The sequence below is a fragment of the Rana temporaria genome, chromosome 5, assembly GCF_905171775.1.
Source record: "Rana temporaria chromosome 5, aRanTem1.1, whole genome shotgun sequence".
In the NCBI taxonomy this organism is placed as follows: Eukaryota; Metazoa; Chordata; class Amphibia; order Anura; family Ranidae; genus Rana; species Rana temporaria.
Genome location: NC_053493.1, coordinates 265,188,334 through 265,216,279, shown reverse-complemented (window position 1 = coordinate 265,216,279; position 27,946 = coordinate 265,188,334). Strand labels below are relative to the sequence as shown.

The 27,946-nt window shown below is 42.4% G+C and overlaps 1 protein-coding gene across 5 annotated transcripts in view; it reads left to right on the top strand.

The window, feature by feature from the left end:
- Positions 1 to 27,946, top strand: part of DCDC2 (doublecortin domain containing 2) — a 254,672-nt gene that overhangs the window by 61,935 nt on the left and 164,791 nt on the right. For 2 of the 5 annotated variants that reach the window (XM_040353796.1, XM_040353795.1), the window contains exons 4-5: positions 16,707 to 16,721; positions 26,651 to 26,668. The exons of 1 other annotated variant lie outside the window; for it this stretch is intronic. In XM_040353796.1, coding sequence (XP_040209730.1) covers positions 16,707 to 16,721; positions 26,651 to 26,668 — 33 coding nt within the window. The remainder of the gene's footprint in view (positions 1 to 16,706; positions 16,722 to 26,650; positions 26,669 to 27,946) is intronic. 2 more of the 5 variants (XM_040353797.1, XM_040353798.1) reach the window with 2 other exon arrangements.

Sequence of the window (27,946 nt, the reverse complement as noted above, 5' to 3'; positions counted from 1 at the left end):
CGAATGGGTTTCAGCGGATAGATTCTATGGTGTGTACACTCCGGCGGATATTTATCCGCGGATATTTCCGAATTCCAGCAGATAAATATTTGTCGACATGCACAGAATATCTATCCGCTGGAATCGGATCCCACGGATGGATCCGCTGGTCTGTACAGACTCACCGAATCCATCCGTCCGAAGGGATCCCCCGCATGCGTCGTAATTATTTGACGCATGCGTGGAATTCCTTATATGACGCGGCGACGGCGCGACACGTCATCGCAAGAGGATTTCGGCGCGGATTTCAATGCGATGGTGTGTACACACCATCGCATGAAAATCCGCCGAAATCCACAAGAGGATTTATCCGCAGAAACGGTCCGCTGGACCGTATTCGTGGATACATTCTATCGTGTGTATGGGGCCTGATGCCGCGTACACACCATCACTTTATGTGATGAAAAAAAATGACGTTTTTAAAAACGTCACTTTAATTGACTGTGTGTGGGGGAAAACGTCGTTTTATGTCTTGTAAAAAACGACCAAAAAAAATTGAAGCATGCTTCAATTTTATGTGTCGTTTTTCAAAAGTGCACTTTTTACTTCACAGAAATTGACCGTGTGTAGCAAAAAACGTCGTTTTGTAAGACGTTTTTTCATCCACGCATGCCCAGAAGCTACTTCAATGGTAAAATGTGGTGGAACGTAACCTCACTTTGCAAGAACATTGTGAGAAAAACGATGGTGTGTAGGCAACTTCGTCTTTGAAAATTGAAGTTTCAAAAATGTCATTTTTTACTTCACAGAAAGTGTCGTTTTTTTTCATCACATAAAGTGATGGTGTGTACGGGGCATGAGACTTTATTCACACTGGGCATTTATAACACTGCTAAGGTTTTTTACTGCCTCTAAAAACCCCTGAATGTTAAACTTTGTGCCCATGCACACATAAGCGTTTAACAGCATTTAGAGGCAGAAAAAAAAAAACACTGCAGGGCATACAGGAGTAGCAGCAATTTGGCAGACAAAACGCTTGATGCGTGTTAATGTGTCTTAATACATCTAAACGGGTCTTCATGTTAGGCGCATCAATAAATGATTATTCTGGCCAATGAAATTAATTAATGCTCAAGCTCTTGACATGTCTAGACATGTACTGTATATAAGGGTTTACAAGCGTCAAGCATTTTCACTGCCAACAGACCTCTGGAAAAAGGAAAGACGTCTAGGAGATGTGTAAGCGCCCTGTGTGCATCAAGACGTAGAAGCAAGGTTTTGTTTTAAATATGAATGCACATTGATAAAATTAGTTACACCAGTCTAAAATAAAATGCTAAAATGACGATACATTCACTTTTAGCTTAAATTATTATAAGTAGAATTTATGCAGACACATTTCCTGTGGGTGATATCATATGTATCCTTGCACACTACTGACCTAAGGTCATAGTTTTCCCGTAGTCTCACCAAATTACTACATTACGAATACAAGTTCACAAGCCCCGCTGTCAACCCCCCATGAGTGTTCTAGGAAAACAAGTTTATTTTTAACTATGGGGAAGCTAATTATTAACGCTGAAGCTCATTTTCAAAATGCCCACTTTCTGTTTTGCACATTCCATAGCCTAATTATCAGATCTGGCGCCTCGTAGTGATACTTTTTGTTCCTAGGTATGACATTCGTCGGGATACAGAAAACATCAGGACATAATAGACCGATTGTGCATCAGTTGTAAAATTGTCTATAGTGTTTACCAAATGAGTAATGTTTAAACACACATATCTCCTTCAACATTTTGGCTTTTTAATCTAAGTGATTTTATGACAGCCAGAGTGATTATTTTTGGATAGCATTACGTTGTGATAAAAACATTGTCCTAAAACATGCATTGGCTATGCTGAAGACCGTGAGATACCTGCCCTCCAGATTAGAGAGGCACAGAACACCACTGTTTTCTCTATAGATAAGGTTCATAAATCACCTACAAATTATATACTTTTAGGTCATATTGCTTTTTTTTACCATTATATAAAATCTACCACATTGCTTTTAGTTTTCAGTTACAGACTTAAAGTAGACAAAGACAAGGGGCCTGATCCACAGACATGAGCGTATATTTGTGCGGGCGTAGCGTATCTTCTTTACGCTACGCCGCCGCAACTTAGAGAGGCAAGTGCCGTATTCTCAAAGCACTTGCGTTCTAAGTTACGGCGGCGTAGCGTAAAAGGGCCGGCGTAAGGGAGCGGAATTCAAATGATGAACAGGGGGACGTGTTTTATGTAAAACAAGCTTGACCCCACGTAAATGACGCTTTTTCCGTATGTTGCATGCGCGCGCATGCTCAGTATCACGTCGGAATTTCAAATTAAATTACGCCCGCTCAATGCCTAGATGACGTGAACGTAATTTACGCAAAGCCCTATTCGCGAACGTTTTACGCAAACGACGTACACAACGGAAAATTCTACGCTGGCCCGACGTCCATACTTTTTTTTTTAAATCAGAAAGGTTTTTATTGATACATAAACAAATGCAAACAAACAGTACATCTCTCCATTGCACAGACACAGGTTAGTTCCATAAAAGCGTGCATCATACATGAAAAAGAGACATGTCCCCCTCTTCACCCACCGGCACCAGTCTTCCCCTTAAAACAAACATACATGCCCTCCCGTCCCGACACCAATAATACAATAGACATGCCCTCATGATCCCACGATAGCAGTTGTCTACAAGCATCGCAGAAGTCTGGTCATGACAAGCTCCCTGGGGCTCAAACCCGGCGTATCCAGCCACATCCCCCATATTCTCTCAAATCTGCCAGGACACCCTCTATGCTGATAGATATGTTTTTCCATCACTAATGCCTTTCCCACATGGGAGATCCATGAGGAATGAGTTGGTGGGGAGGCAGACTTCCACCCCATTAGTATTAATTTTCTAGCCTGGAACCGTGTCCTAGAGACAGTCACCCTGTTCGTTTCCTCGGCCGACGTCCATACTTAACATTGCGTACGCCTCATAGAGCAGGGGTAACGTTATGCCGAAAAAATCCTTACGTAAACAACGTAAGAAAAAGCGCCGGGCAGGCGTACGTTTGTGGATTAGCGTATCTAGCTAATTTGCATACTCGATGCGGAAATCGACAGAAGCGCCACCTAGCGGCCAGCGTAAATGTGCACCTTAGATCCGACGGCGTACTAGGACGTACGCCAGTCGGATCGAGCCCTCATTCGGTCGTATCTTATTTTGTGGATACAAAACAAAGATACGACGGGGGAACTTAGAAATTACGCGGCGTATCAATAGATACGCCGGCGTAATTTCTTTGTGGATCTGGCCCATGACCTTTTTCATTTTGGACAGAATACGGGAGAGTTATAACCCTTGTCAGTGTTTTTTTTGCAATGTTTGTCCTATTGGGGAGATTCCCCTTCACTTCCTGTCTCGTAGCCAAAACAGGAAGTGAGAGGAAATCCCTGCAAGTTAAAAGAATGCCTTGGGCACCCCCCAGGTCAGCAGAACTAGTGTGCCCATTGAAAGATTTCCTCTCCATTACTTTTCTAGGGACAACCTAACATTTGGTATTTTCTTTTACTTTCAATGATAATGGTAAACAGGACAAGTAGAGAGGTTGAATTTCCCCAACTGGGGCACAGACAGTCTTAAAAACCTGACAGCTGTTGTAATCCCTCTCCATGCTTATCCAAAACAAACAAAAAAGTTTTGCCCTTAGTTATAATTTAAATATTCACGAGAGTGAGGCCGCGTACACACGGTCGGACCAAATCGATGAAAACGGACCTAAGTTCAGTTTCATCGGTCCAAACCGACCGTGTGTACGGCCCATCGGTCTTTTGTCCTTCGAACAAAAATTATAGAACTTACTTTAAAATCAACCCGATGGCCCCGCTGACCGATGGTTAGTACACAAAAGCATTGGTTCAAAACCCGCGCATGCTCAGAATCAAGTCGACGCATGCTTGGAAGCATTGAACTTCTTTTTTTTTAGCACGTCGTGTGTTTTACGTCACCGCGTTCTGACCCGATCGGATTTTGAACTGATGGTGTGTACACACATCAGACCATCAGGCCACTTCAGCGGTGGACCAATGAAAACGGTCCGTCGGACTGTTCTCATCGGATGAAACGGTCGTGTGTGCAGGGCCTTAAAGTGTACCTGTACATAAAACAAACGTTTGTTTTGTAATTATCAATTTTGCATCCATTATGTTTTTAATCAACATTTTTTTTATATTTTTTATTGAGTTTCAGATTAGAAATTCACAAGAAAAATAAAATAAGAAAAAACAAAGAGTAGATCAATCTACATATAGTATCTCACAAGTGAGTACACCCCTCACATTTTTGTAAATATTTTATTATATTTTTTCATGTGACAACACTGAAGAAATTACTGTATAACAGTGTAAATTTGCTGTCCCCTCAAAATAACTCAACACACAGCCATTAATGTCTAAACCGCTGGCAACAAAAGTGAGTACACCCCTAAGTGAAAATGTCAATGTTGGGCCCAAAGTGTCAATATTTTGTGTGACCGCCATTATTTTTCAGCACTGCCTTAACCCTCTTGAGCATAGAGTTCACCAGAGCTTCACAGGTTGCCACTGGAGTCCTCTTCCACTCCTCCATAACGACATTGCTGAGCTGGAGGATGTTAGAGACCTTGCGCTCCTCCACCTTCCGTTTGAAGATGCCCATCAGATCCTCAATAGGGTTTAGGTCTGGAGAAATGCTTAGCCAGTCCATCACCTTTATCCTCAGCTACTTTAGCAAGGAAGTGGTCATCTTTGGGGTTGTTATTATGTTGGAATACTGCCCTGCGGCCCAGTCTCTGAATTGAGGGTATCATGCTCTGCTTCAGTATGTCACACTACATGTTGGCATTCATAGTTCCCTCAATCAACTTTAACTCCCCAGTGTCAGCAGCACTCATGCAGCCCCAGACCATGACACTTCCACCACCACTTGTCTTTGTACTCCTCACCTGGTTGCCGCCACACACGCTTGATCTGATCCAAATAAGTTTATCTTGGTCTCATCAGACCACAGGACATGGGGCCAGATTCACGTACAGCGGGCGCAGCGTAACGTAACCGGTTTACGTTACACCGCCAACATTTTTCCGATTTAGTGCCCGATCCACAAAGCACTTACCTGGAAATTTGCGGCGGTGTATCGTAAACAGGTCTGGCGCAAGGCGGTCCAATTCAAATGGGGCGGGTACCATTTAAATTAGGCGCGCTCCCGCGCCGGACGTACTGCGCATGCTCCCGTCGCAAATTTCCCCACGTGCTTTGCGCGAAATTACGACGCGCCAACGTTTTGTGAATCGCGACGTGGAAAAAGATTTACGCCAGGAAAAATAAAAGCTTTAAAAAAAATTCAAAAGCGACGCGGGAAAAACAGGCATACTTTAACATGGTGGAGTACTTTTACACCATGTTAAAGGTGCACTATCTTTGCGACGGAAATCTAACACTAGCGACGCCGTAACGACGGGAAAAACCGTCGGGAATCGCCGTAACTGCTAATTTGCATACCCGACGTTGGTTTACGACGCGAACTCCCCCCAGCGGCGGCCGCGGTACTGCATCCTAAGATCCGACAGTGTAAAACAATTACACCTGTCGGATCTTCTGGCTATCTATGCGTAACTGATTCTATGAATCAGTCGCATAGATAGAAACAGAGATACGACGGCGTATCAGGAGAAACGCCGTCGTATCTCTTTGGTGAATCTGGCCCATGGTTCCAGTAATCTATGTCCCTTGTCTGCTTTTCTTTAGCAAACTATTTGCATCATCTTTAGAAGAGGCTTCCTTCTGGGACAACAGCCAATTTGAGTGTGCGGCATAAGGTCTGAGCACTGACAGGCTGACCCCCCACCCCTTCAACCTCTGCAGCAATGCTGGCAGCACTCATATGTCTATTTCCCAAAGACAACCTCTGAATATGACGCTGAGCACGTGCACTCAACGTCTTTGGTTGACCATGGCGAGGCCTGTTCTGAGTGGAACCTGTCCTGTTAAACCACTGTATGGTCTTGGCCACCATGCTGCAGCTCAGTTTCAGGGTCTTGGCAATTTTCTTATAGCCTAGGCCATCTTTATGTAGAGCAGGCATGTCCAAAGTCTGGCCCGGGGGCCAATTGTGGCCCGCGTTCTGGTTTATTGTGGCCCCCCTGGTAATTTGGAGACATACATATATATATATATTTTGTGGCTGCATTACTTTTTCTTATTTTAGAACTTCATTCCCTCTGTTTTACCTCTGGTGATCTGGCCAGTAACACACCTCATGCATTAGAGTGCCTCTACTCTGGATAAAGGATCACAGGGGCACCTTTGAACAGCAGCATCGTCAGTCTGTGGGGGTGGAGGAGGTGGTGGGGGTGGAAGGGGAGTGTTATGCGTCATACACATGATCGCGATTTCCGACAAGAAAACCAAATTTTTTTTACAGCAGGAAAATGGCTGAAACTTGTCTTGCATACGCACGGTCACACAAATTTTGGCTGAAATTCAACCAGGGCTTTTTTTCTCAAACAATAGGTGCTGGAACTCAACCACGACCCCCCAAAAAACTCATCCACTCACACACCCTCCAAATCACATTAAATAGAGGGTGTGGTCAGTCAAATTTCACAAACAGTAGAAGGGTCTTAAAGGGGCATTAAATACCAGGATTGCATTACATATAGAGTGCAGAGTTCAGGGGGTTACACACAGAGTGCAGAGCTGCCACTTGTAAACCAAGAAACCGGACTTCTGTCTGTGTTTACAAGTGATTGTGGTGAGCAGGCACCAAAGGGTCTGAGCCAGAGGTGGTGGAACTGAGTTCCACCAAGTTCCCCCTGAAAAAAAGCCCTGCATACAACACGTACCACAAGCCGACATCAATGAAGTTCAATAAGCAGTTCGGCTCTTCCGCTTGATTCTGAGCATGCACGTTTTTTGCGTGTCGTAATTGCATACAGATGAACGCGATTTACGACAGGATTTTTTCCTGTCACGAAAATTGAGATCCTGCTCCTAATCTTTTCTTAGCAGGAAAACTGACAGAAAAAGTTTGATGGAGCATACACACAGTCGGTTTTCCTGACAAAGAGTTTACATCGCACTTTTCCTGTCAGGAAAACCGATCGTGTGTACGGGGCATTAGATGTACTAGCAGATTAAAAACACTAAACAAACTGAAGCCAAACTTCAGTTCACACCACAGTTACAGCAAACTGTTTTGGGATAAAGGTTTTACATGAATAAATAAAAGCTGATCATTGTAAGCACCCCTGTCAGTGGTAAATTGTTTCAACACTCTAAACTGCTACATATTCAGAAGTGCTTGTTCAGTTGAAAAACAACAGATTTACTGGCCAGATCACCAGGTGAAAATAAAGGAAAGAGAGCCTAAAAAGGGAAACTAATGTAGCCACCGCATCTAAGAATTGGTAAGCTGCAATATAATAAATGTTTGCTTTTGGATTTAATATTGCTTTAAAGGAGACTCCCGGCAGACTTTTTAATATATTGTATGTAGCGCATCCCCCGCAGGAGCACCTGTTGAATAGGGATCCACCACTCTGCACAGCCAGGCACACTGAATTTTCTACAGGCCCGCTGAGACAGGAAACCATGCAGCTTTGTTTTATTTTTTTGTATTAATTTTTTTACTTGGATGGGGATTAGGGTATTATGTGATGCCCACTTGACTGAAACAAAGTCTTTTCAGGGACACTTCAACTTTATACACTCTTCTTCCTCCGGTACATTACTGGCTTGCAGAAACAATCAGACCCAGCTTGAACACTGTTAGGGGGATCTGACAGGGTACTAAGCCAGATCCAGCAAAAGCCAGGCAGGGACTGTGGGCCCATTTGGAGTGTAGAAAAAGTCAAAGTGGCCAACTACCTTCCTGTGGCTACTGATTCCAGCACCACCTCTTCAGACACTGCCAGCCAACCTGGCTAATCTTTCATAGTCCTCGCAGACTGACTCTCCATCCATCCCAAACTGCAACTCACCAGTCCCCCCAGACTGCTCACTGTCCAGTCACCCGGCTGTCTTCTCCCTTTAGATCTCCCAGACATGCTCGCTTGCTCCTGTTGTCTTCGCTCTTGCTCCTGTGCCCCTGGACAAGACTCCTTCTTGTGGCTTCAGAGGATCCCTCCAGCACCCGAGCCCCAGGCCCAGGGTCATCCCCAGACCAGGGAGCTACCCTTAAGGGCCTCCAATACTCAACCAGAACTTCACACTGCCCCTGCTGGGCTGACTCATAGTATTTAAGAGATGCCCTCCCCTTGCCAGCCCACTTGGCCGGGGATTGGTTTGACCCTCATCAATACTCCATGCAGCTTTTCCTAACCTCCCTTCCATTCTTCTGGACGTTTCTCCAAAGTTCCAGCAAGTAGAGGGAGGCACAAGAGGTGCATGAGTCATCCAGCCTCCCTGGATCACTCGCCCTGACCCAGATTAAAAACACAGGTTTGGCTGCCAGCCAAGGAGGTGGAGAGTGTAATGTCACCGCCCCACCAATGCACCTCGTCCAATCAGAGAATGTTTTACATTCATTCAGAAAAGATATAAAGAAGCTATATACACAGTAAGTGACTAAATCAGCTTCTGAAAGTGCGTAAAATAAAAACTGTGGGTTGAATATCCCATTCAGGATAGAGAGAAAGTATCAACACTATAACCAAGTCCCATTTTTACTGCATCATTCTGGATTCATGCTACCTGGATGCATTTGTAATTTTTATATTTATTTATTTCTTGAATTGATATAGCATTTGTAATTTTTATATTTATTTATTTATTTCTTGAATTGATATAGCATTTGTCATTTTTATATTTATTTATTTCTTGATTTGATATAGCATTTGTAATTTTTATATTTATTTATTTCTTGATTTGATATAGCATTTGTAATTTTTATATTTATTTATTTCTTGAATTCATATAACATTTGTCATTTTTATATTTATGTATTTCTTGAATTGATATAGCATTTGTCATTTTTATATTTATTTATTTCTTTAATTGATATAGCATTTGTAATTTTTATATCTATTTATTTCTTGAATTGATATAGCATTTGTAATTTGTATATTTATTTATTTCTTGGATTGATATAGCATTTGTAATTTTTATATTTATTTATTTCTTGAATTGATATAGCTTCGATATTTTCTGGAGTGTTTTAGAAAGAGCATATAACCTTTTAGTCCTGTCCCTGAATATTCACAGTTTAAAATCACTGCCTTCATGTCTGCATTTTGATAATAGGAAGAAGCTGAAGCACAGAGTAAACCAGAGCAAACACAGGGAGAATAGAACACTAACCACTAATCCAGCTCAAGCCTAATCTCTACGCATCCATGCTGCCCATGTGAATTACACCAGGGTAGTAACTTAAAGCTGTATGGTGCATACTGTGCGTAGTTTGGAGTCTTTTCACCCCATGTGGTGTGAACGGTGTTGGTTAATAATAAACTTTGCACACAAGGGATAGGATATGACTAATAATAACTGTATTTTCCTTAGGGACCTCCAGCAGAGGTCCATATCTAATGACGCAAACTAATATCCACGGTATTGTAAACAAGACTGCAGGTCTAAAAAAAAAAAAAAAGCTAAAATTACCAACTAAATGCAGCAAGTCTTGTTTTTGAAACATCATAGCTATACGTTTAATTACTTACACAGGAATAGATTTTAATTAAAATTTAGGCTTTTGATTTTAAACGATTAGGCACAAACATTGTTTCCCTGCCTTCTACAATGTTTTCTATATCCTGGAGTCCAGCGATGTCGGCACCGCAGCTGATGTTTCCATCAGCTGTCGGGTGCATGCCGCCTCCATTGCGAGTAATGCCGCTTACACACGACCGTTTTTTTTTTGGTCGGGATAAACTCCAATGGGTTTTTCCGACGGAATTCCGCTCAAGCTGTCTTGCATACACACGGACACACCAAATTCCGACTGTCAGAAAACGCAGGTGACGTACAACACTACGACTAGCCTAGAAAAATTAAGTTCAATGCTTCTGAGCATGCGTCAAATTATTTCTGAGCATGCGTGTTTTTTTCTCTGTTGGAATTCCATACAGACAAACGGAATTTCCGATAGAAATTTTTTATGTCGAAAAAAACATGTTCTCTTTCTAAGTCCGATGGGGCATACACACGGTCGGAATATCTGATGAAAAAATTCAGTTGGACTTTTTTCATCTGAAATTCTGACCGTGTGTACGCGGCATTAGGGAACCCGGCACTGAAGCCGTAAGGCAAGGTAAGTGCTTGCAACTACCCGTACAATCTTATCTGAAAAGCCAGTGAGAACTCTGCAAATGTTTCACACCCTCAAGTTGAGAAGAAATCGGGAAAAAGTGTGGCTCTAAATCCAATAATATGCATTTGTACAATCCTTAATACTTCTAACACACCCATCAAAATAATCACTCTATCTATTAAAACTGTATGTGTCAGAACCCTACTGCGTAAGCGGCTCCGCTCAACTCCTCTCTCCTACCGGCCCGGTGACAGGGGAGGAGGAGAGAGCCCCAGCCGTGACATCAGGTATGCTGTCCCCCCTCCCGCCCAAAAGGTACCAAATGTGGCACCGAGGGGGGGGGGAGTACAATTAGCGGAAGTTCCACTTTTGGGTGGAACTCCGCTGTAACAGGAGTCACTTTTGGGCACAGATTGAGCCAGGAGATAAGGGACAACTGTTGGATTGTTTTAGCATGGACAGTAATCCACCATACATTCCTTAATGTCTGCAAAGAATATTCTGATCCTACCGGTCAATAATGACTCATTCAATGCTTAGCCCAGGCTAGTGAGTTGTTTAATGAGGCTGGCTCCTGAAAGGCCTTTCATTGTGTAATAACACTGTTTAAAACCTATTGATGCTCAGGTGTGAATACCTTTCTGTCGGAGACAGGCCGTCTGTCTAAAGATGTGGATTGAGGGGAAATCATTGTGTGATGGTGTTTTGTTTGAATTCTGTTAATGAAGGAATGTGACTTCTCAGGTGGAGTGATTAGGTCATGTTAATTATAGACCGGCGCCGAAATGTCTGGAATGTTTAGTAATTAGCCATCTGAAGGTGTATTGAAGCCCCCCCCAGTGTGTGATGGGTGGGTGGAGAGTTTGATTGTTCCTTACATGCCTTGAAAACTGTATATAAACTTGAGAGCTAACTATTAAAGATGTCTTTTATTTGAAACCAGAACCCAGAGCTGTGTGTCTCGGTTATTCTGGGAAATGGGATGGATCGGGTCCTGTTGGTTGGAGTGTCAGATAAGCTTTCGTGGGTTGATGGAAGGTCGTAAACGGTGGTGACAGTTACATCCGCTTTAAGGAAATTGATTAGGAAACCTTAGGATAGCAGTTGACTTCAATTGAATTAACTGAAAATTGCATGACAAGAGCGTTTTACAAGCGTTTTCTGGCCAAACACCAGCTCTCCACCCCCAAACCCCCCCTCATGCTTTCTATTGGCTAAAATAAATGAAGCTTGAATGCACATGTAAAACACTTGTAATCCACTTCTAACGCTCTTGTATGCTTGAAAACGCTCCAATAAAAACGCCTGGAAATCAAACGCTCAGGTTTAAATGCAGCCTGTTAATCCTTTATTAGTGGCAGGGGGAGGGAGGCAATTGGGGACAGAAATGCAAACATTTTTTTACTATGAAAGTAGTCAGATACAGAATATTAGGAAACATGCTTGTAATAAAGTGCTATCATGATCATAAGGACCTATTAGAAATGATTTACCATGTATACTTTCTATTTCTTATATTCTATTAGTTGGCTGCTTGATGTTCTTTCTCTTGTTCTGCATCACACTTCATATAACTGCAAAGCATTTGGAACAGAATGATTCCCTTTTTATTTCTAGGGTTCTTGCGCTGAGGCCATTCATTGTAACTGCTGACGTACCCAGGCAGCTCGGGTCATACTTATTGTTTCATGAGTAGAAAATATGCTCAGCTTTACCGTAGTATGTGAAAATACAATATGATCAGATAAAGTAAATTCACATAAGCTTTGTCATTCTGATGTGACAATAGATCTACTGTGAAGGAGAATAAGCTTGGCTCTGTATGCCAACTTAAATTGTAATGCTGTTGGCAAATATTTAACCACTTAAGCCTGGAAGAATTGGCTGCCCAATGACCAGGCCATTTTTTGTGAATTCGGCACTGCATCGCTTTAACTGACAATTGTGCAGATGTGTGACGTTACTCCCAAACAAAATTGGTGGTATTTGATCACCCCTGTGGTTTTTATTTTTTGTGCAATAAACAAAAAAAAGAGCGCCAATTTTTAAAAAAAGCAATATTTTTTACTTTTTGCTATAATAAATATCCCCCAAAAATATATAAAGAAACAAATTTTTGTTAAAAAAAATCGCAATAAGCCTATATTGATTGGTTTGCGCAAAAGTTATAGCGTCTACAAAATAGGGGATAGTTTTATGGCATTTTTATTATTATTTTTTTTTTATTAGTAATGGCAGCGATCTGCGATTTTTATCGTGACTGCGATATTGCGGCGGACACATCAGACACTTTTGACACCACCGGCAAGTGGTTAAGATATAATATACTAAATATATAGCCATGAGTGTTTATGTGATATGTTTTGCTTTAAACGCTGAGGTCACTTTCAAGCCTAACGACCAATTAACGATGGAGATCAGCATTTTCAAACGAGTTTCACGTGGACACATTAATACACCAATACACACACACAAGGAGCAGTGCAGTAATTATGGTAAAGTGCACCTGACCGAATTGTTATACCAACCTTATATGTGTTATCTTACAACTTTGAGTCCCTGCTGAACTCCCTATTATCACTTCTGTACCACCAATCATTTTTTGATTCAATATATTTATTGGTTTTAAAAAAGTAAACAAGGCGTTACAAAAATAAGCTTTTAAATCGCCAACACAGGGGCTAGAAAATGGGTGAACATAACCAATGAATAGTTCCGCTAACCAAAGTGACATAAATCTAAAGTTAGGGGATGGTACTAAGAAATAAGCACTACAAACAAAATGCCATGTTGTACCACCATTCATTTTAACCCTGTGTCTCTTGTGGGGCTACTCTGATGCCATATCTTCTACATCTGACAGCAAAGAAATCATTTCAAGCGGTTTTCTTAGATTGATAAAACCTAACTTTAAGGTAAAGTCTAGGCCAGTGGTTGTCAATGTGGCCCCCTGATATCACCAATGAGTCGTGCATGTTAAGTATATGGGTGGAACTCCGCTTTAAGCTCCACTGCAACTGAAGAATCTAAAGAAGGTCAGGTTTTCTTTTCTAGGAATATTTTTGTCAGGCAGGATAAGACCACCCGAAACAGGAGTATACCATGAAAATCAACGTGGCAACAAAATCTAGACATAATTGCGTTGACATATAAAACGAAATAAGCCTAAGATACAATAAAGAAGGGGCTTGGAAAACTTGAATAAATACAATAATGGACAATCTGTGGGGTAAAGCTGTACTATACAGGAATTATAAAAATATCATAGATAAAACTTATCTCACTCAATAAATAGGCTCAATCAAATTTTTCCACTGAGACTGAAGCCTCGTACACACGGCCGGGAATCTCGTCGGAGAAAAAAAACGTTGTTTTTCCAGACGAGATTCCTGGCAAGCTTTTCTTGCAAAGCCGAGTGTACACACGGCACATTCAAAAGAACCGCCATTCTTTGGCAATGGCAGGAACGCGGTGAGGTGATTGACACGACGAGCATGCGCTCATCACATTCGATGCCGTCGCTGCCATCTTGCTTCACCCTACACTACCCTTGTAAGCCACCGCGCATGCGTTGAAGTCTCATCGAGCATGCGTGGGCTTACAGGGGGACAGGTAAGCTTGTAGCCGCATACACATACACAGTTTTCTCGTCGGGAAACAGGCTGACGAGAATCCCGACGAGAAAATAGAGAGCAGGTTCTCTATTTTTCTCGTCGAGATTCCCGGCAGTTTTCTCGATGAGAAAACATACACAGGACCGGTTTTCTCGGCAAAAAGCTCTGCCAGCAGTTTTCTTGCCGAGAAAACCAGCCGTGTGTACGAGGCATGAGAGTTTTTAGGTTTAGATTGCTTGTTTAAAATTTCCCCATGACAAAGTCTAAAATTGTAATTTCCTTAAAGAAATTTACTATAAAAGTATAGAGGCTAACTACTCCTTCAGAGAATGCTGGGCCTGGTTCTGCTTTCCTGTATTTTCCAGTATAGATTTATTTTAAAGCGTATCTAGACCCCAAAAAAATATTTTCACCTGTAGATCTGGCCAGTAACACACTTTGGGCCAGATTCACAGAAAAAGTACGCCGGAGTATCTGCTGATACTCCGGCGTACTTTCAAATTTGCCGCGTTGTATCTTTATTTTGAATTCTCAAACAAAGATACAACGGCATTTGGCTAAGATCCGACAGGCGTATGGCTTCGTACGCCTTCGGATCTTAGGATGCAATACTTCGGTGCCCGCTGGGTGGAGTTTGCGTCGTTTTCCGCGTCGGGTATGCTAATTAGCTGTTTACGGCGATCCACGAAGGTACGCGCGTTTGTCGCATTCTCTTACGTCGTCGCTAGTCGGCTTTTCCTGTCGTAAAGTTGCGATTGCTATTTAGGTGGTGTAAAAATAGACAGCCCATGTTAAAGTATGGCCGTCGTTCCTACGTCGAATTTAAAAAAAAATTTTTTTGCGTAAGACGTCCGGTAATAGGAAAGGATGTAACGCACGTCGCCGTTCAAAAAATTACGTCGGTGCGACGTCATTTCGCACAAAGCACGGCGGGAAATTTCAAAACGGAGCATGCGCAGTAAGTTCGGCGTGGGAACGCGCCTAATTTAAATGATACACGCCCCATTTGAATTAGGCGGACTTGCGCTGGACGGCTTTACGCTACGCCGCCGCAAGTTTACAGGCAAGTGCTTTGTGAATCAAGCACTTGCGCTGAAAACTTGCAGCGGTGTAACGTAAATGACATATGTTACGCCGCCGCATTTGTACCTGAATCAGGCCCTTTCTGTCTTAAGGCTCATACACATCAGAAAATCGTACGAAAAATACTGCTTTCAAAGTGGCCGTATGATAATCGGATCTTAGTACACTGCTTTTTCGGGAGCCTATCGTGACAGTTCATCCAATATTATCCGATTGGACAACATTTTTCCTGTGCGATACCAGATCATACGATTTTCGTTCAGTCAGTAAAGTTGTCATTCGAAAATACAATACAAATACAGGCATACCCCGCTTTAAGTACACTCACTTTACATACACTCGCGAGTAAGGACATACCCACGAGTGTATGTAAAGTGCCTTACAAGCACTGTACAGACATTTTGCAGCCACAGTAGAAGGAGCTGAAGCTCAGAGAGCATAGCCCGCCCTGTTCCAGTGTGCCCCTGACACCCCCAATACAGCCCCTGAGACCTTAACTACAGCTCCTAACACCCCCACTACACCCCCTGATCCCCCACTACACCCTATAAGTGAAAAAAGGTATTGTTTCACTTTAAGTACATTTTCGTTTTACATACATGCTCTGGTCCCATTGTGTACTTAAAAGTGGGGTATGCCTGTACACTACAACACATTAAATCACTTCTGAATTTTTATTCTGTCATACGAAAATTTTCGGAAGTTTAGTAATTGCTTCACTTTCGATATGAGATTACCATGCAAAAAAAAAAAATATGATCATACGTCTGATGATTTAATTGTGTTTACCAGGCATTAGGGTGGCTCCACTCCATGGAGGAGTAGTGTAGCCACCCTTGGACAATTGCATTATCAACCTGGGGGGAGGGGAGATAAGTGTTACATGCGTTAAGTGTTAAGTGTTACATTTTAATAGACTTTGCCAGAAAAAATATATATATTTATTCAAGCGGAACCTCAGCTGCTTGAAGTTGAAAAATAACAGATCACTAGGTTAAAATAAAGAAAAAAGCCCAAAAACTGGAAACAAATGCAGCCATCATTGATAAGCTGCAATATATTAAAATTGGATTTTGGATTTACATACTCTTTAAGTAAAAAATTCTTAAATACTGTGTTGTAAATGTAGCAAATATATTAATGCAAGTCATGTTACAAAGTTTTAGAACCCTTCACAACACTTGATGACAGAGAGGCTCAGGTTAATGAGTATTATCTCAAATCTTTTGCTAATTAAAACTAATCCTCTCTTTATGCTGGGAAGCTGTGTAATGAACATTTTAGTGTACCTTATTTAATAAACTCATGTTTGAAAGATTCTTAACAATAAAATAGTACTATAATAATAAAGTATGCAGGACTATGCCGAAATAACAATTTATGTTTTTTTTTTTTAATTAGTGATTTTGAATATTAAATAAATAATTTCACAAAATTCCCACTTCATTTGCAGTGTTTTATAATTGCTAGCAGCTACCTATAGTTTTACACTAGGTATGCATTTGTGAGCTGATTCAGAATCTATAAGAATGTCACCTATAATAATTAACTTTTATTAAAAAATGTCTATACTGTACTGGTAAGTTTTTGGTTACCTGATGTATTTGTTGCAGGTTACCTATCTGCTATGTGTTGTACTTGTAATAGTTAACCTCAGTATAGTTCATTCTCTTGTACTAATAGCAGTCTTTTGTCATTTTATGATTTATGTATAGACTCCATCAGAGGAGGTACGTATACAAGCTTTAGCTCTAGTGATGTCATATGTTTCCTATAATTGAGGATAGGTCTTTTTCAGTGAATACAATATCTTTTTTTTTTTAAGCTAAATATGTCATTAATCAATCATTAATCAATATATTTGTGAAGTAATTGGCTTAGCCTTTCCACTATTGCCAGTATAACCAACGTTATAATGGAAGAAAACTAATTTCCAGCAAATCACATAAGACCTACAGTATTTATAATTATCCTCAATTATAGGATCTGCATGGATTAAATTAGTGCCAGAGGCAGGCGAATGTCCTTAGAGTATGCATTTCCCGTTGCACTGTATCTTGGCCCTGTAGCATAAAGAAGCAATGTTATGTATTTTGACTGTGCCTTCCTCTTGGGCCTCGTACACACAACCGGTTTCCTCGGCAGAATCCATCAAGAAACTTGATGGGAGATTTTTTTTGCAGAGGAAACCGGTCGTGTGTACATTTTTCAGCGAGGAAACTGTCGAGGAACTCGACGAGCCAAAAAGAGAGCATGTTCTCTTTTTCCTCAACGGGAATGGAGAAAATTTGTTCGTCGAGTTCCTCGACAAGCCTAACAAGAACTCGACGAGGAAAACAACGTGTTTCGCCCGCCGAGTTCCTCGGTCGTGTGTATGAGGCCTTACATATGATATGGGCATTCAACAGCATACCATATAGTGGTGCACTGACTTAAAAATCAGACGTTTTTGAAAGTGTCTGGTAACCATCAGTCAGGTTCCACTAATTATTTTTGTGATGCGTGTTATAAAACCAAGGGGAACATCTGATTGATTGCCTGGCAGCATGTTGAATCTTATGCCGCGTACACACCATCGTTTTTCCTGATGTTCAAAAACCCGTCATTTTTCACGATGTGATTCCTCTCCAGCCTGACTTGCATACACACGTATTTCCAAAAAATGTCCGATCAAAGCACAGTGACGTACAACACGTATAAAAAGTGGAAGAACTAAACCAAAAAGAGAAAACAGCTGCCAGCACTCAAACAAACAAAGTAAATGAAAAATCTAAATAATTAGCGCAGCGCTAAAATGCATCAAAATACAATGGCCCGGATTCACAAAGCACTTACGCCGACGTATCTTGAGATACGCCGTGTAAGTGTAAATATGTGCCGTCGTATCCATGCGCTGTGGCCATAAACTGAGATACGCCTAAAAATAGGCTTCCTACGACGTAACTTGCCTACGCCGTCGTATCGTGGGCGCATATTTACGCTGGGCGCATTTGTCGCTCCCATTGATTTTCTATGCACATATGCAAATGAGGGAGATACGCTGATTCACAAACGTACTTGCGCCCGGCGCATAATATACGCGGTTTGCGTAAGTCGTACGTCCGGCGTAAAGATATTCCCCATATATGAGGCGCAACCCATGCAAAGGTATGGACCAGGGAACACAGCCGTCATATTTTACGTTGTTTACGTAGTACGTGAATAGGGCTCGGCGTAGGTTACGTTCATGTCGTAGGCAGTGATCTGTCGTATCTTAGGGAGTAGTTCCGACGTGATTCTGAGCATGCGCACTGGGATACGTCCACGGGACGGCGCATGTGCCGTTCGTTTTAAGTACTTGGATGGCACTCGGCCCATCATTTGCATGGGGTCACGCCTCATTAGCATGGCTCACGCCCACTTCCACCTATGCTGGCTTACGCCAAGGAAACCCAGCATAGATTTGACAGCGAGTGGGAGCAAGTGCTTTGTGAATACTGTGCTTGCCTCTCTGCGCTGCGTCAACGTAGCGTATATTAGATACGCTACGCCGGCATTAATTTGCGCCAATGTATGTGAATCAGTGCCAATGTCAGTAATGACATACAATATGTGACATAAATTTATAATAATAATGACTCGATAATAAAGTCCGTGTACAAAGACCAGATATCCAAAATATTGTGATACTGGAAAAATAAGACACTAAATGTGAAATAGTCCGTGAACAAACAAATTTGTGACTCTCCAATCGCTGGTATGGACTGATGAATATCAAGTTGTCTGCAGATATCATGAAGGCATCGAATATTGATAATAGGGTACTCTTACCATGTGTGGTGGACTCTAACTGCTTTGCAACAGTGAGTCTAAAACGCTTAGTGGCCTCTTAGGACCTATGTCGCTGCAACAAGGGCTCCCCAGATGTTGGTGCGTTTCTCGATCCCTCAGATGAGATGAAAACCAGGTATGACAGGAACAACAGGAACCAAGCAAATGGGCCTCCAGGTGCAGGAAACGAAGGAACAAAATAGTTCCAACAGACTCAGAAAAGAAAAAAGGAGAAAGTGCTCCAAATGGTGCAGGTCAAACAAACCATGGCAGGTTTTATTAAAAAGGTCAAACAATGACAAAATATAAAAAAGTAGTAAAAAAGTGATCACATGAATAAAAGCAGTATGGGGTGCTGTAATGCAAGACCCGACGCGTTTTGGCTTAAACAGCCATCAACAGGGGCATATCGATATGCCCCTGTTGATGGCTGTTTAAGCCGAAACGCGTCGGATGTTGCATTACAGCACCCCATACTGCTTTTATTCATGTGATCACTTTTTTACTACTTTTTTTATATGTTGTCATTGTTTGACCTTTTAAATAAAACATGTCATGGTTTGTTTGACCTGCACCATTTGGAGCACTTTCTCCTTTTTTCTTTCCTGAGTCTGTTGGAACTATTTTGTTCCTTCATTTCCTGCACTTGGAGGCCCGTTTGCTTGGTTCCTGTCGTTCCTGTCATACCTGGTTTTCATCTCACCTGAGGGATCGAGAAACGCACCAACATCTGGGGAGCCCTTGTTGCAGCGACATAGGTCCTAAGAGGCCACTAAGCATTTTAGACTCACTGTTGCAAAGCAGTTAGTGTCCACCACACATGGTAAGAGTACCCTATTATCTATATTTGATGCCTTCATGATATCTGCAGACAACTTGATATTCATCAGTCCATACCAGCGATTGGAGAGTCACATATTTGTTTGTTCACGGAAAAGCATTCACGCGACCATTTTTTCGCGACGAGAAAAAGACTGACGTGAAACACGACGAGAAAAAAGAGAGCTGGTTTCATTTTTATTTGCGGGCAGTTTTTTTGTCGATAAAACTGCCAGGGAGCATACACACAACCGGTTTTCTCGACCAATATAAAAAATGGCAGTTTTCGCGTTGTGAAAACTGGTCATGTGTACGAGGCATAAAGGTCCACTTACATATTTGTTTATGGCTACAGAAAATCCTCTGCTATCATTGAATAGTACTGCATACACACCACGTGCATTTAAAAAAAGGCAACAGTGAAAATGATGGTCCTGGGATTTGGATACACTATATTACCAAAATATTGGGGCGCCTGCCTTTACACGCACATGAACTTTCATGGCATCCCAGTCTTAGTCCGTAGGGTTCAATATTGGGTTGGTCCACCATTTGCAGCTATAACAGCTTTAACTCTTCTGGAAGGCTGTCACCAAGGTTTAGGAGTGTGTCTTTGGGAATGTTTGACCATTCACCCAGAAGCGCATTTGTGAGGTCAGGCACTGATGTGAATGAGAAGGCTTGGCTCACAGTCTCCGCTAATCCCAAAGGTGTTGGTTGAGGTTGGGACTCTGTGCAGGCCAGTCAAGTTCCTCCACCCTAAACTCGCTTATTCGTGTCTTTATGGATCTTTTTTGTGCACTAGTGCGCAGTCATGTTTGAACAGGAAGGGACCATCCCCAAACTGTTCCCACCAAGTTGGGAGCATGAACTTGTCCAAAATGTCTTGGCATGCTGATGCCTTTAAAGTTCCCTTCACTTAAACTAAGGGGCAAGCTCAAAACTCCTGAAAAACAACCCCACACCATAATCTCCCCTCCACCAAATGATTTGGACCAGTGCACACAGCAAGGTCCATAAAGACATGGATGAGCGAGTTTGGGGTGTTGGAACTTGACTGGTCTGCACAGAGTCCTGACCTCAACCTGATAGAACACCTTTGGGATGAATTAGAGTGGAAACTGCGAGCCAGGCCTTCTTCTCCACATAAGTGCCTGACCCCACAAATGTGCTTCTGGAAGAATGGTCAGATAATCTCATAGAAACACTCCTAAACCTTGTGGACAGCCTTCCCAAAAGAGTTGAAGCTGTTATTGCTGAAAAGGATGGGCCAACTCAAAATTGAATCCTACGGACTAAGACTGGGATGACATAAAGTTCATGTGCGTCACAATACTTTTGGTAATGCAGTGTATCTTTGATAACCAGGCTCAAAAAGATGTAACAATAGCATAATACAAGGCTCATGTATGACAACTGTATTATAAGCAAATAAGCTTTTAGAAGTGTGTCATGTTTTGAGATAAATGTCCAAAATGTAATTTGCAGTGCATCTTGCAAATTGTATGCCACATTAGTCTCAATTCAAAGCTTACACACTGTATGATTCCTTATTTAAAAAAAAAATTACAGCTATTTTCAAGTTTTTATGAATGTCAAATAGTTTTTACTGTAGTTTTTTTTTGTTAAATAAAACTAAAGTAACTGTTTAGGATTCATAATAACCTTAAAATAACTGTCACTTTTTGAAGGTCAATGTGATTAAGCTTTGAATTGAGACTAATACAGCATACAATTAAAAGGAAGAAATTAAAACACTCAATGCATGTGTCTTTGAGGAAAGAATGGTAATAGAAAGAAAAGTAATGGAATTGAAACTATAGTCATGCTCTGTTAAAGTGGTTAAAAACCTTCACATATACCCAGTGAAGTGAATAGCCTCAGATGATACACAGAGATTAAACAAATCTCCCTAGATAAGTTTTATTTGTTCATCTTCTCTTGTCTGCAACCCTTCAAAAGTGCGGTTTTGTAATAAAATCCTTATGCATCCGTGAGGAGTACAGAGGAGGGGGTGGAGAATGGCAGTTACAGCTCTTACACTGTGTGAGAGCTGATTGGAGGAAAGTGACACCTCCACCCTCCACATAGGCAGGGAAATGAAGGAACATGCAGAGCTGTATTCTGAATAGACAAGCTCCCTGCTTATCTCCTTCCTGACACACATTTTCAGAAGTGACTTGAGCTGATAACAGAGGAACGAAGCAGCAGAGGGAAACAAGACTCAGGCCTCGTACACACAACTGAGAAACTCGTCGTAAAAGAAACATAATTTTCCTCAACGAGTTCCTTGTCAGGCTTGTCGAGAATCTTGTCAAGCTTTCTTTGCGTACACATTGTCAAGACTCGTCGTTCTCAAACGCGGTGACGTACAACACGTGCAATGGCACTATAAAGGGGAAGTTTGAATCCACTGGCACAACCCTTGGGGCTGCTTTTGCTAATCTCATGTTACTGCGTGTTAAGTAAAAGTTTGGTAATGCCGCGTACACACGGTGAGAATGGTCTGATGGACCGTTTTCATCGGTCAAAATCTATCATGTGTGGGCCCCATCGGTTATTTATCCATAGTGTAAGGGGTTAGCTCGGTAGTGGGGTGTGTGACCCCTTGGATGGGTTAACCACACACTGAATTTATACAGACAGGCAGTCGAAGACGGTTGAAAACAAAGATTTTGGTTTATTCTTCCATCTTGCTGGAAACAAGTGCAAGCATCCAAACAGTATAAACAAAATCAAACATAAAATAAACCCTGGCCACTTTGGGCGTCTACCTTCCACACAGGAACCTATCTATGGAGTCTAGCACAGCCTACTGCTGGGTAGACAGTGCTGTTCATACAGCAGAAAAACAATAGTCTTTTGATTTTTATCACACAGAAAAATCAATCCTCTCCTCACCTCCTCAGAAGACTTTTAGTACTGCTCTCTTTCACTCAGAAAGCCTCAGCATGCAGAAAATCAGTGGTACTCCTCTGGACTATTTATAGAGGCCTTAATTGCCTCATTCTGAACAGCTGAAGTCTTCCAACGCCCTTAGACCATTTCTGGCTACATTTGCAGCCGACGCCTAATAACAATTGGTGTATTGTCTAAACAAGGCAGAAATGTATGTCCCGTCTGTGACAACACCCACAGATTTACCTGACTTCCTGTCACCATAGGTTAAAAAAAAGCAATCTTGTTTTAAATTTAACCGATGGATTCCTAACCGATGGAAAAAAAATGATCGTTAGTAGGCACAACCATCGGTTAAAAATCCACGCATGCTTAGAATCAAGTCAACGCATGCTTGGAGGCATTGAACTTCATTTTTTTCAGCACGTCGTGTTTTACGTCACCGCGTTCTGACACAATCATTTTTTTAACCGATGGTGTGTAGGCGCGACGGACCATCAGTCAGTTTCAACGGTTAACCGATGAAAACGGTCCATCGGTCCGTTCTCATCGGATGGACCGATCGTGTGTACGCGGCATCAGACGATTCGCGCTTTTCAGTCTGTTACAGCGTCACGAATGTGCTATCTCCATTACGAACACTACTTCTACCGAAGGTGCGCTCCCGTCTCATACTTTATTCTGAGCATGCGCGGGTTTCTAAGCATACACACGAACGTGTTTCTCGTCGTAAAACCAGCCCGACGAGAAACACGACGAGGAAATTGAGACTCCCGACGAGGAAAAAGAGAACTTGTTCTCTTTTTTTCTCGTCGAGTTTCTCAACGAAAAACATACACACTACTGTTTTTATCTGCAAAAAAGCTCTGCCACCAAGTTTCTTGATGGATTCTGTCGAGGAAAACGGTCGTGTGTACGAGGCCTAATGCTTGGTTCACACTAGTGTGATGTGGAAACCCTGCAAATCCACTGACTCGCAAGGCAGTTCACACTGCACTATGCAAAATGCTGGTAGTGTCAATATAAAGGTAATGACACCCCCAAATCAGTTTGCATATCGCAGTGTGAACTGTCAATTCGGCCAGGAATCAGATCACATTTTATTTATTTATTAAAATGCTTATTGAGAGTGCAGTCTTTACCCAAAGGCCTCGATGCGCTCATGCGATCCAATTCTGGTGCAGACCAAAAAAAGGGTCCTGTGCAAATTTGGTCCAAATTCGCATTACACAGTCATCGCATGTGATTTGCACTGTAGTGCGGTGTGAATCACATGCGATATTGCACAGCGCACTGGTGTAAACCAGGACTTAGAGCTTTGGTGAGAGATAAGTAAACACTACAGATATATGTGCTTAATTTCATGACTGGGGTTTACAACCACTTTATATATAATAAAAGACAACAGTTGCCCTTTGTGCAGAAACTTCTGTTCCAGGATCATCTAGGCATGTGTTCACATGACTTTCTTTTATAAGAAATCATGTGATCTGAATGCTCGTGCATGTGATCTGAATGCTCGTGCATGTGATCATATAACCAGTTGCTGTGTGTTCCCAGGGTTAGAGATTTCTGCATCAAATATAAATATTTTAGGACTTCTGTAACCTTTTACGACTTTAAGGAGGACGTTTTCTGCAGAAACTGCTGTTGCGGGATCATCTGGGCATTTAATCACATGATCTCTGCTTCAGTTGGCAGTTCCTCTCCCTTAGAAGAGATCATGTGACTGCACACGTGATTATATTACCAACTGTTGTGTGATCTCGATGTCAGTGGTTTATGTATTAAATGAAAGTAATTCCTTCCTAAAAAACAAATCATGGCTTCTGCAACCTTTCATGACTTTAAAGCCTGAAAGTACTCTTACCTACTGTACTTGCATGAACTTTATGAGATTAAAAGAGAAGTATGGGTTTCCCTTTTTAAAACTTCATCCTATTCCCTGTGAGCTGCTAATACATAAAAATCTTTCCAGCCTTTTGAGAAGTTCACCCTTTCTGTTAAAATCAAGGTACATACCTGTGGAAGGGACCACAGTCTTGCACACTGGACGTTTTTGCAGCTGGGGCGTCAGGCATTTTTTCCCCCTGCCTCTATAACCTCCCCCACATGTTAGCCTATATGTCCATGCACACATAGGCCCAGATTCACAAAGCACTTACGCCGATGTATAACAAGTTACGCCGATGTAAGTGCAAATGTGCGCCGTCGTATCTGTGCGCCAGACCCATAAACTAATATGCGCCTAAAAACAGGCGTGCTTACTCCGGCGTAGAGTGGGCGCACATGTAGGCTGGGAGCATAGTGCTGCTCCCATTGATTAGCCATTCAAACATGCAAATGAGGGAAATACGGCGATTCACGAACGTGCGTGTGCCCGGGGCATGCTACGTGAGATGCGCGTAAGTTGTACGTCCGGCGTAAAGTTATTCCCCATAAAAGAGGTGCAACCCAGCAACAGTCATGCTCAGGTCTGCACCAGGGAACACAAGCCGGCGTATTGTGCGTTGGACGTGTGTCTGGCTGGGCGTACGTTATGTTCACGGCGTACGCAGTGATCCGGCGTAGCTTAGGCAGTTTTGCCGGCGTGGTTGTGAGCAGGCGCATAGGGGTGCGTCCACGTCACGGCGCATGCCCAGTTCGTCATACGTACCTGTCTGGCGCTCGGCCCATCATTTGCATGGGGGCACGCCTCATTTGCATAGGTTCACGCCCACTTCCACCTACGCCGACGTGCGCCTTCGAAACCCACGCCACTCTGGCGCAGCGTTGGGAGCACTGGCTTGCTGAATGCAATGCTTGCCTCTCTGCGCTGCGTTGGCATAGCGTACAGTGTGTGCTCTACGACGGCGTAATGTGCGCCCTGCTCTCTGTGAATCTGGGCCATAAACTTTTAGCAGCTTTTTAGTAGCAGAGGCTTTTATATGCAAAAGAAAAACTGCCAGTGTGTCCAGGAACATCAGCGTTTTGGCAGAAAAAAATGCTTAACGCTTCTAAATACGTGTTGAATTAATGCTCAAGCGCTTGATGCCTGTAAACATGCCTAAATTCGCCTAAAAGCAATTCACAACTTTACAAGCATTTTACACATTTTTTTCTGCCAAACCCCCTGCTACCAGGAGGAAAGGCTTCTAGGAGAGTTTGCAAAACATCCTTGTGTGCATGAGGCCTTATGCCAACAATCTTTTCAGATTGCACCTCCTTATCTTCTCCTTTGACTGGAGTCGGCTCTGGGCTGTCTGCTCTCCCCCTCCATCCTCCTTTCACACAGCTCAGATCAAATCTCTATCTGCACACTGTGTAGCTGCCTGCTATGCTGCAGTTCTGACCTGTAAAGTTCCTAAATAAAAATGGCTGTACAGCATAGCAGGCAGCTACACAGTGCGCAGATAGAGGCTGTCTTTAAGAGAATCGACCTGAGCTGTGTGCTATGTGAAAGGAGGAGGGAGGGGGAGAGGAGCTGTGCTGCCTGTGCTTAGACTGTGTGCAGTAGGGGGATGTTAGAAGGAGCACAATGGGCACAGTTTCCATGGAAGATGGGGGGCACAGCCTTTCCCAACACCTCCGCCTAGATCCAGCCATGTCTATACCACTTATGTATTTTCCATTATCCACAGGAATAGCACAGTGCCTGAACTTGTTTACTGTTCAGGTGTGTACCTGTTCAGTTGGTGCAGCCACACCTCCCAGTGGAGGAGGGACATAAATAAGGGGCAGATTGCTGAAGTTGTAATCGGCCCATCTAAACTTTCAAACAGCAAACGGACCTACAGGGACCTACACAATAGATTCATGATTATGGTAATATTTGTTAATGATTTAGCCTATCCCATACTTCTCATTTAAATAAGAAGAGATTGAAATAGGGGTCATGTATGAAAACTTACTGAAAATTAATCAACTTGATTCTTTCTTCATTACTAATCTGCCCAGGCAATTTACTTTTATTTAAATCTGGTGGTTAAAGGGAGCATAAACACTTTCCTTAAAGAGTTTTTATACATGAAGCCCAATGTTGCTTTGGCTTGATTATCTGTTTAGCATGTGCTACACTTCTGGAATAGTAGATATTATGCCTCTGCATATCATGGGAACCTTCATTTTATAACTTTAACATATCTTTCTTTAGCAGGATTTATCAGCAGAGGTAATAATTAAATGATTATGGTCGATGTATGTAAATTAAAGTACCTATACAGTGGTCATAATATAGGTATAGGTTTATATAGAGCTTTGGTTGATGAGTTTATTGTTTCCATTTGCTTGGATAAAGTTTTGCAATCGAAAACAATCAATGCAACACAATGTTTTTAGAATTTCTCTGCTTCAAACGCTAAAAGCCTGGGGACTCAGAAATGTTGATACTAGAATTGACACTAAGTAAAGCGTTACGCTAGGTTCACACTATTGCAGTTCCCTTGAGGCAGTGTTTGCATGGGCACAGCAGCCCATTCATTTGAATGGGCTTCTACACCTATGGAAACCGCAGGGAAAAGGTCCCTACACCATTTCTAAAATTGCAGTTGCAGGGAAGTCGCACAGTGCTATGCGGTTCCCAGCATGACAAAGTGTGCTGCGGTTTCCAGTGGGAGGGGGTGCTTTTAAAAATTAATAGCACCTGTGCGCATCTGCTAGCATTCTAACACTCTATTGATGCACACAGTGTAGAAAAAATGTGTCAAATAAGAAATAAACCTGCGCTAATGGATGTCTGTCCGTGTGTTTCTCAAACCAACCTCGAAACGAAAAACAAATACTCAAACTGAAAAAAAGGTTGCTGCTGTTATACGGTGTAAAAAACTATGGGCCAGATTCAAGTACATCTGCGGCGTATCGCATTTACGTTACGCCGCCGCAAGTTTTACGGGCAAGTGCTTGATTCACAAAGCACTTGCCTGTAAAGTTGATTCCCGAGCCGAACGTACTGCGCATGCTCAGTTTTGAAATTTCCCGCCGTGCTTTGTGCGAAATGACGTCGCACCGACGTCATTTTTTGTAAGTAGACGTGAGTTACGTCCTTTCCTATTCACGGACGACTTATGCAAAAAAAAAATTTTTTTTAATTCGACGCGGGAACGACGCCCATACTTTAACATGGCAGGTCTAACTATAGGCCAGAAAATAGCAGCTTTAACTATACGCCAGGAAAAGCCGACTAGCGACGACGTAAGAGAATGCGACGGCTGCGCGTACCTTCGTGGATCGCCGGAAAAAGCTAATTAGCATACCCGACGGGGAAAACGACGCAAACTCCACCCAGCGGGCACCGAAGTATTGCACCTACGATCCGAAGGCGTACGAAGCCGTACGCCTGTCGGATCGAAGCCAAAAGCCGTCGTATGTTGGTTTGAGGATTCAAACTAAAGATACGACGCGGCAAATTTGAAAGTACGCCGGTGTATCAGTAGATACGCCGGCGTACTTG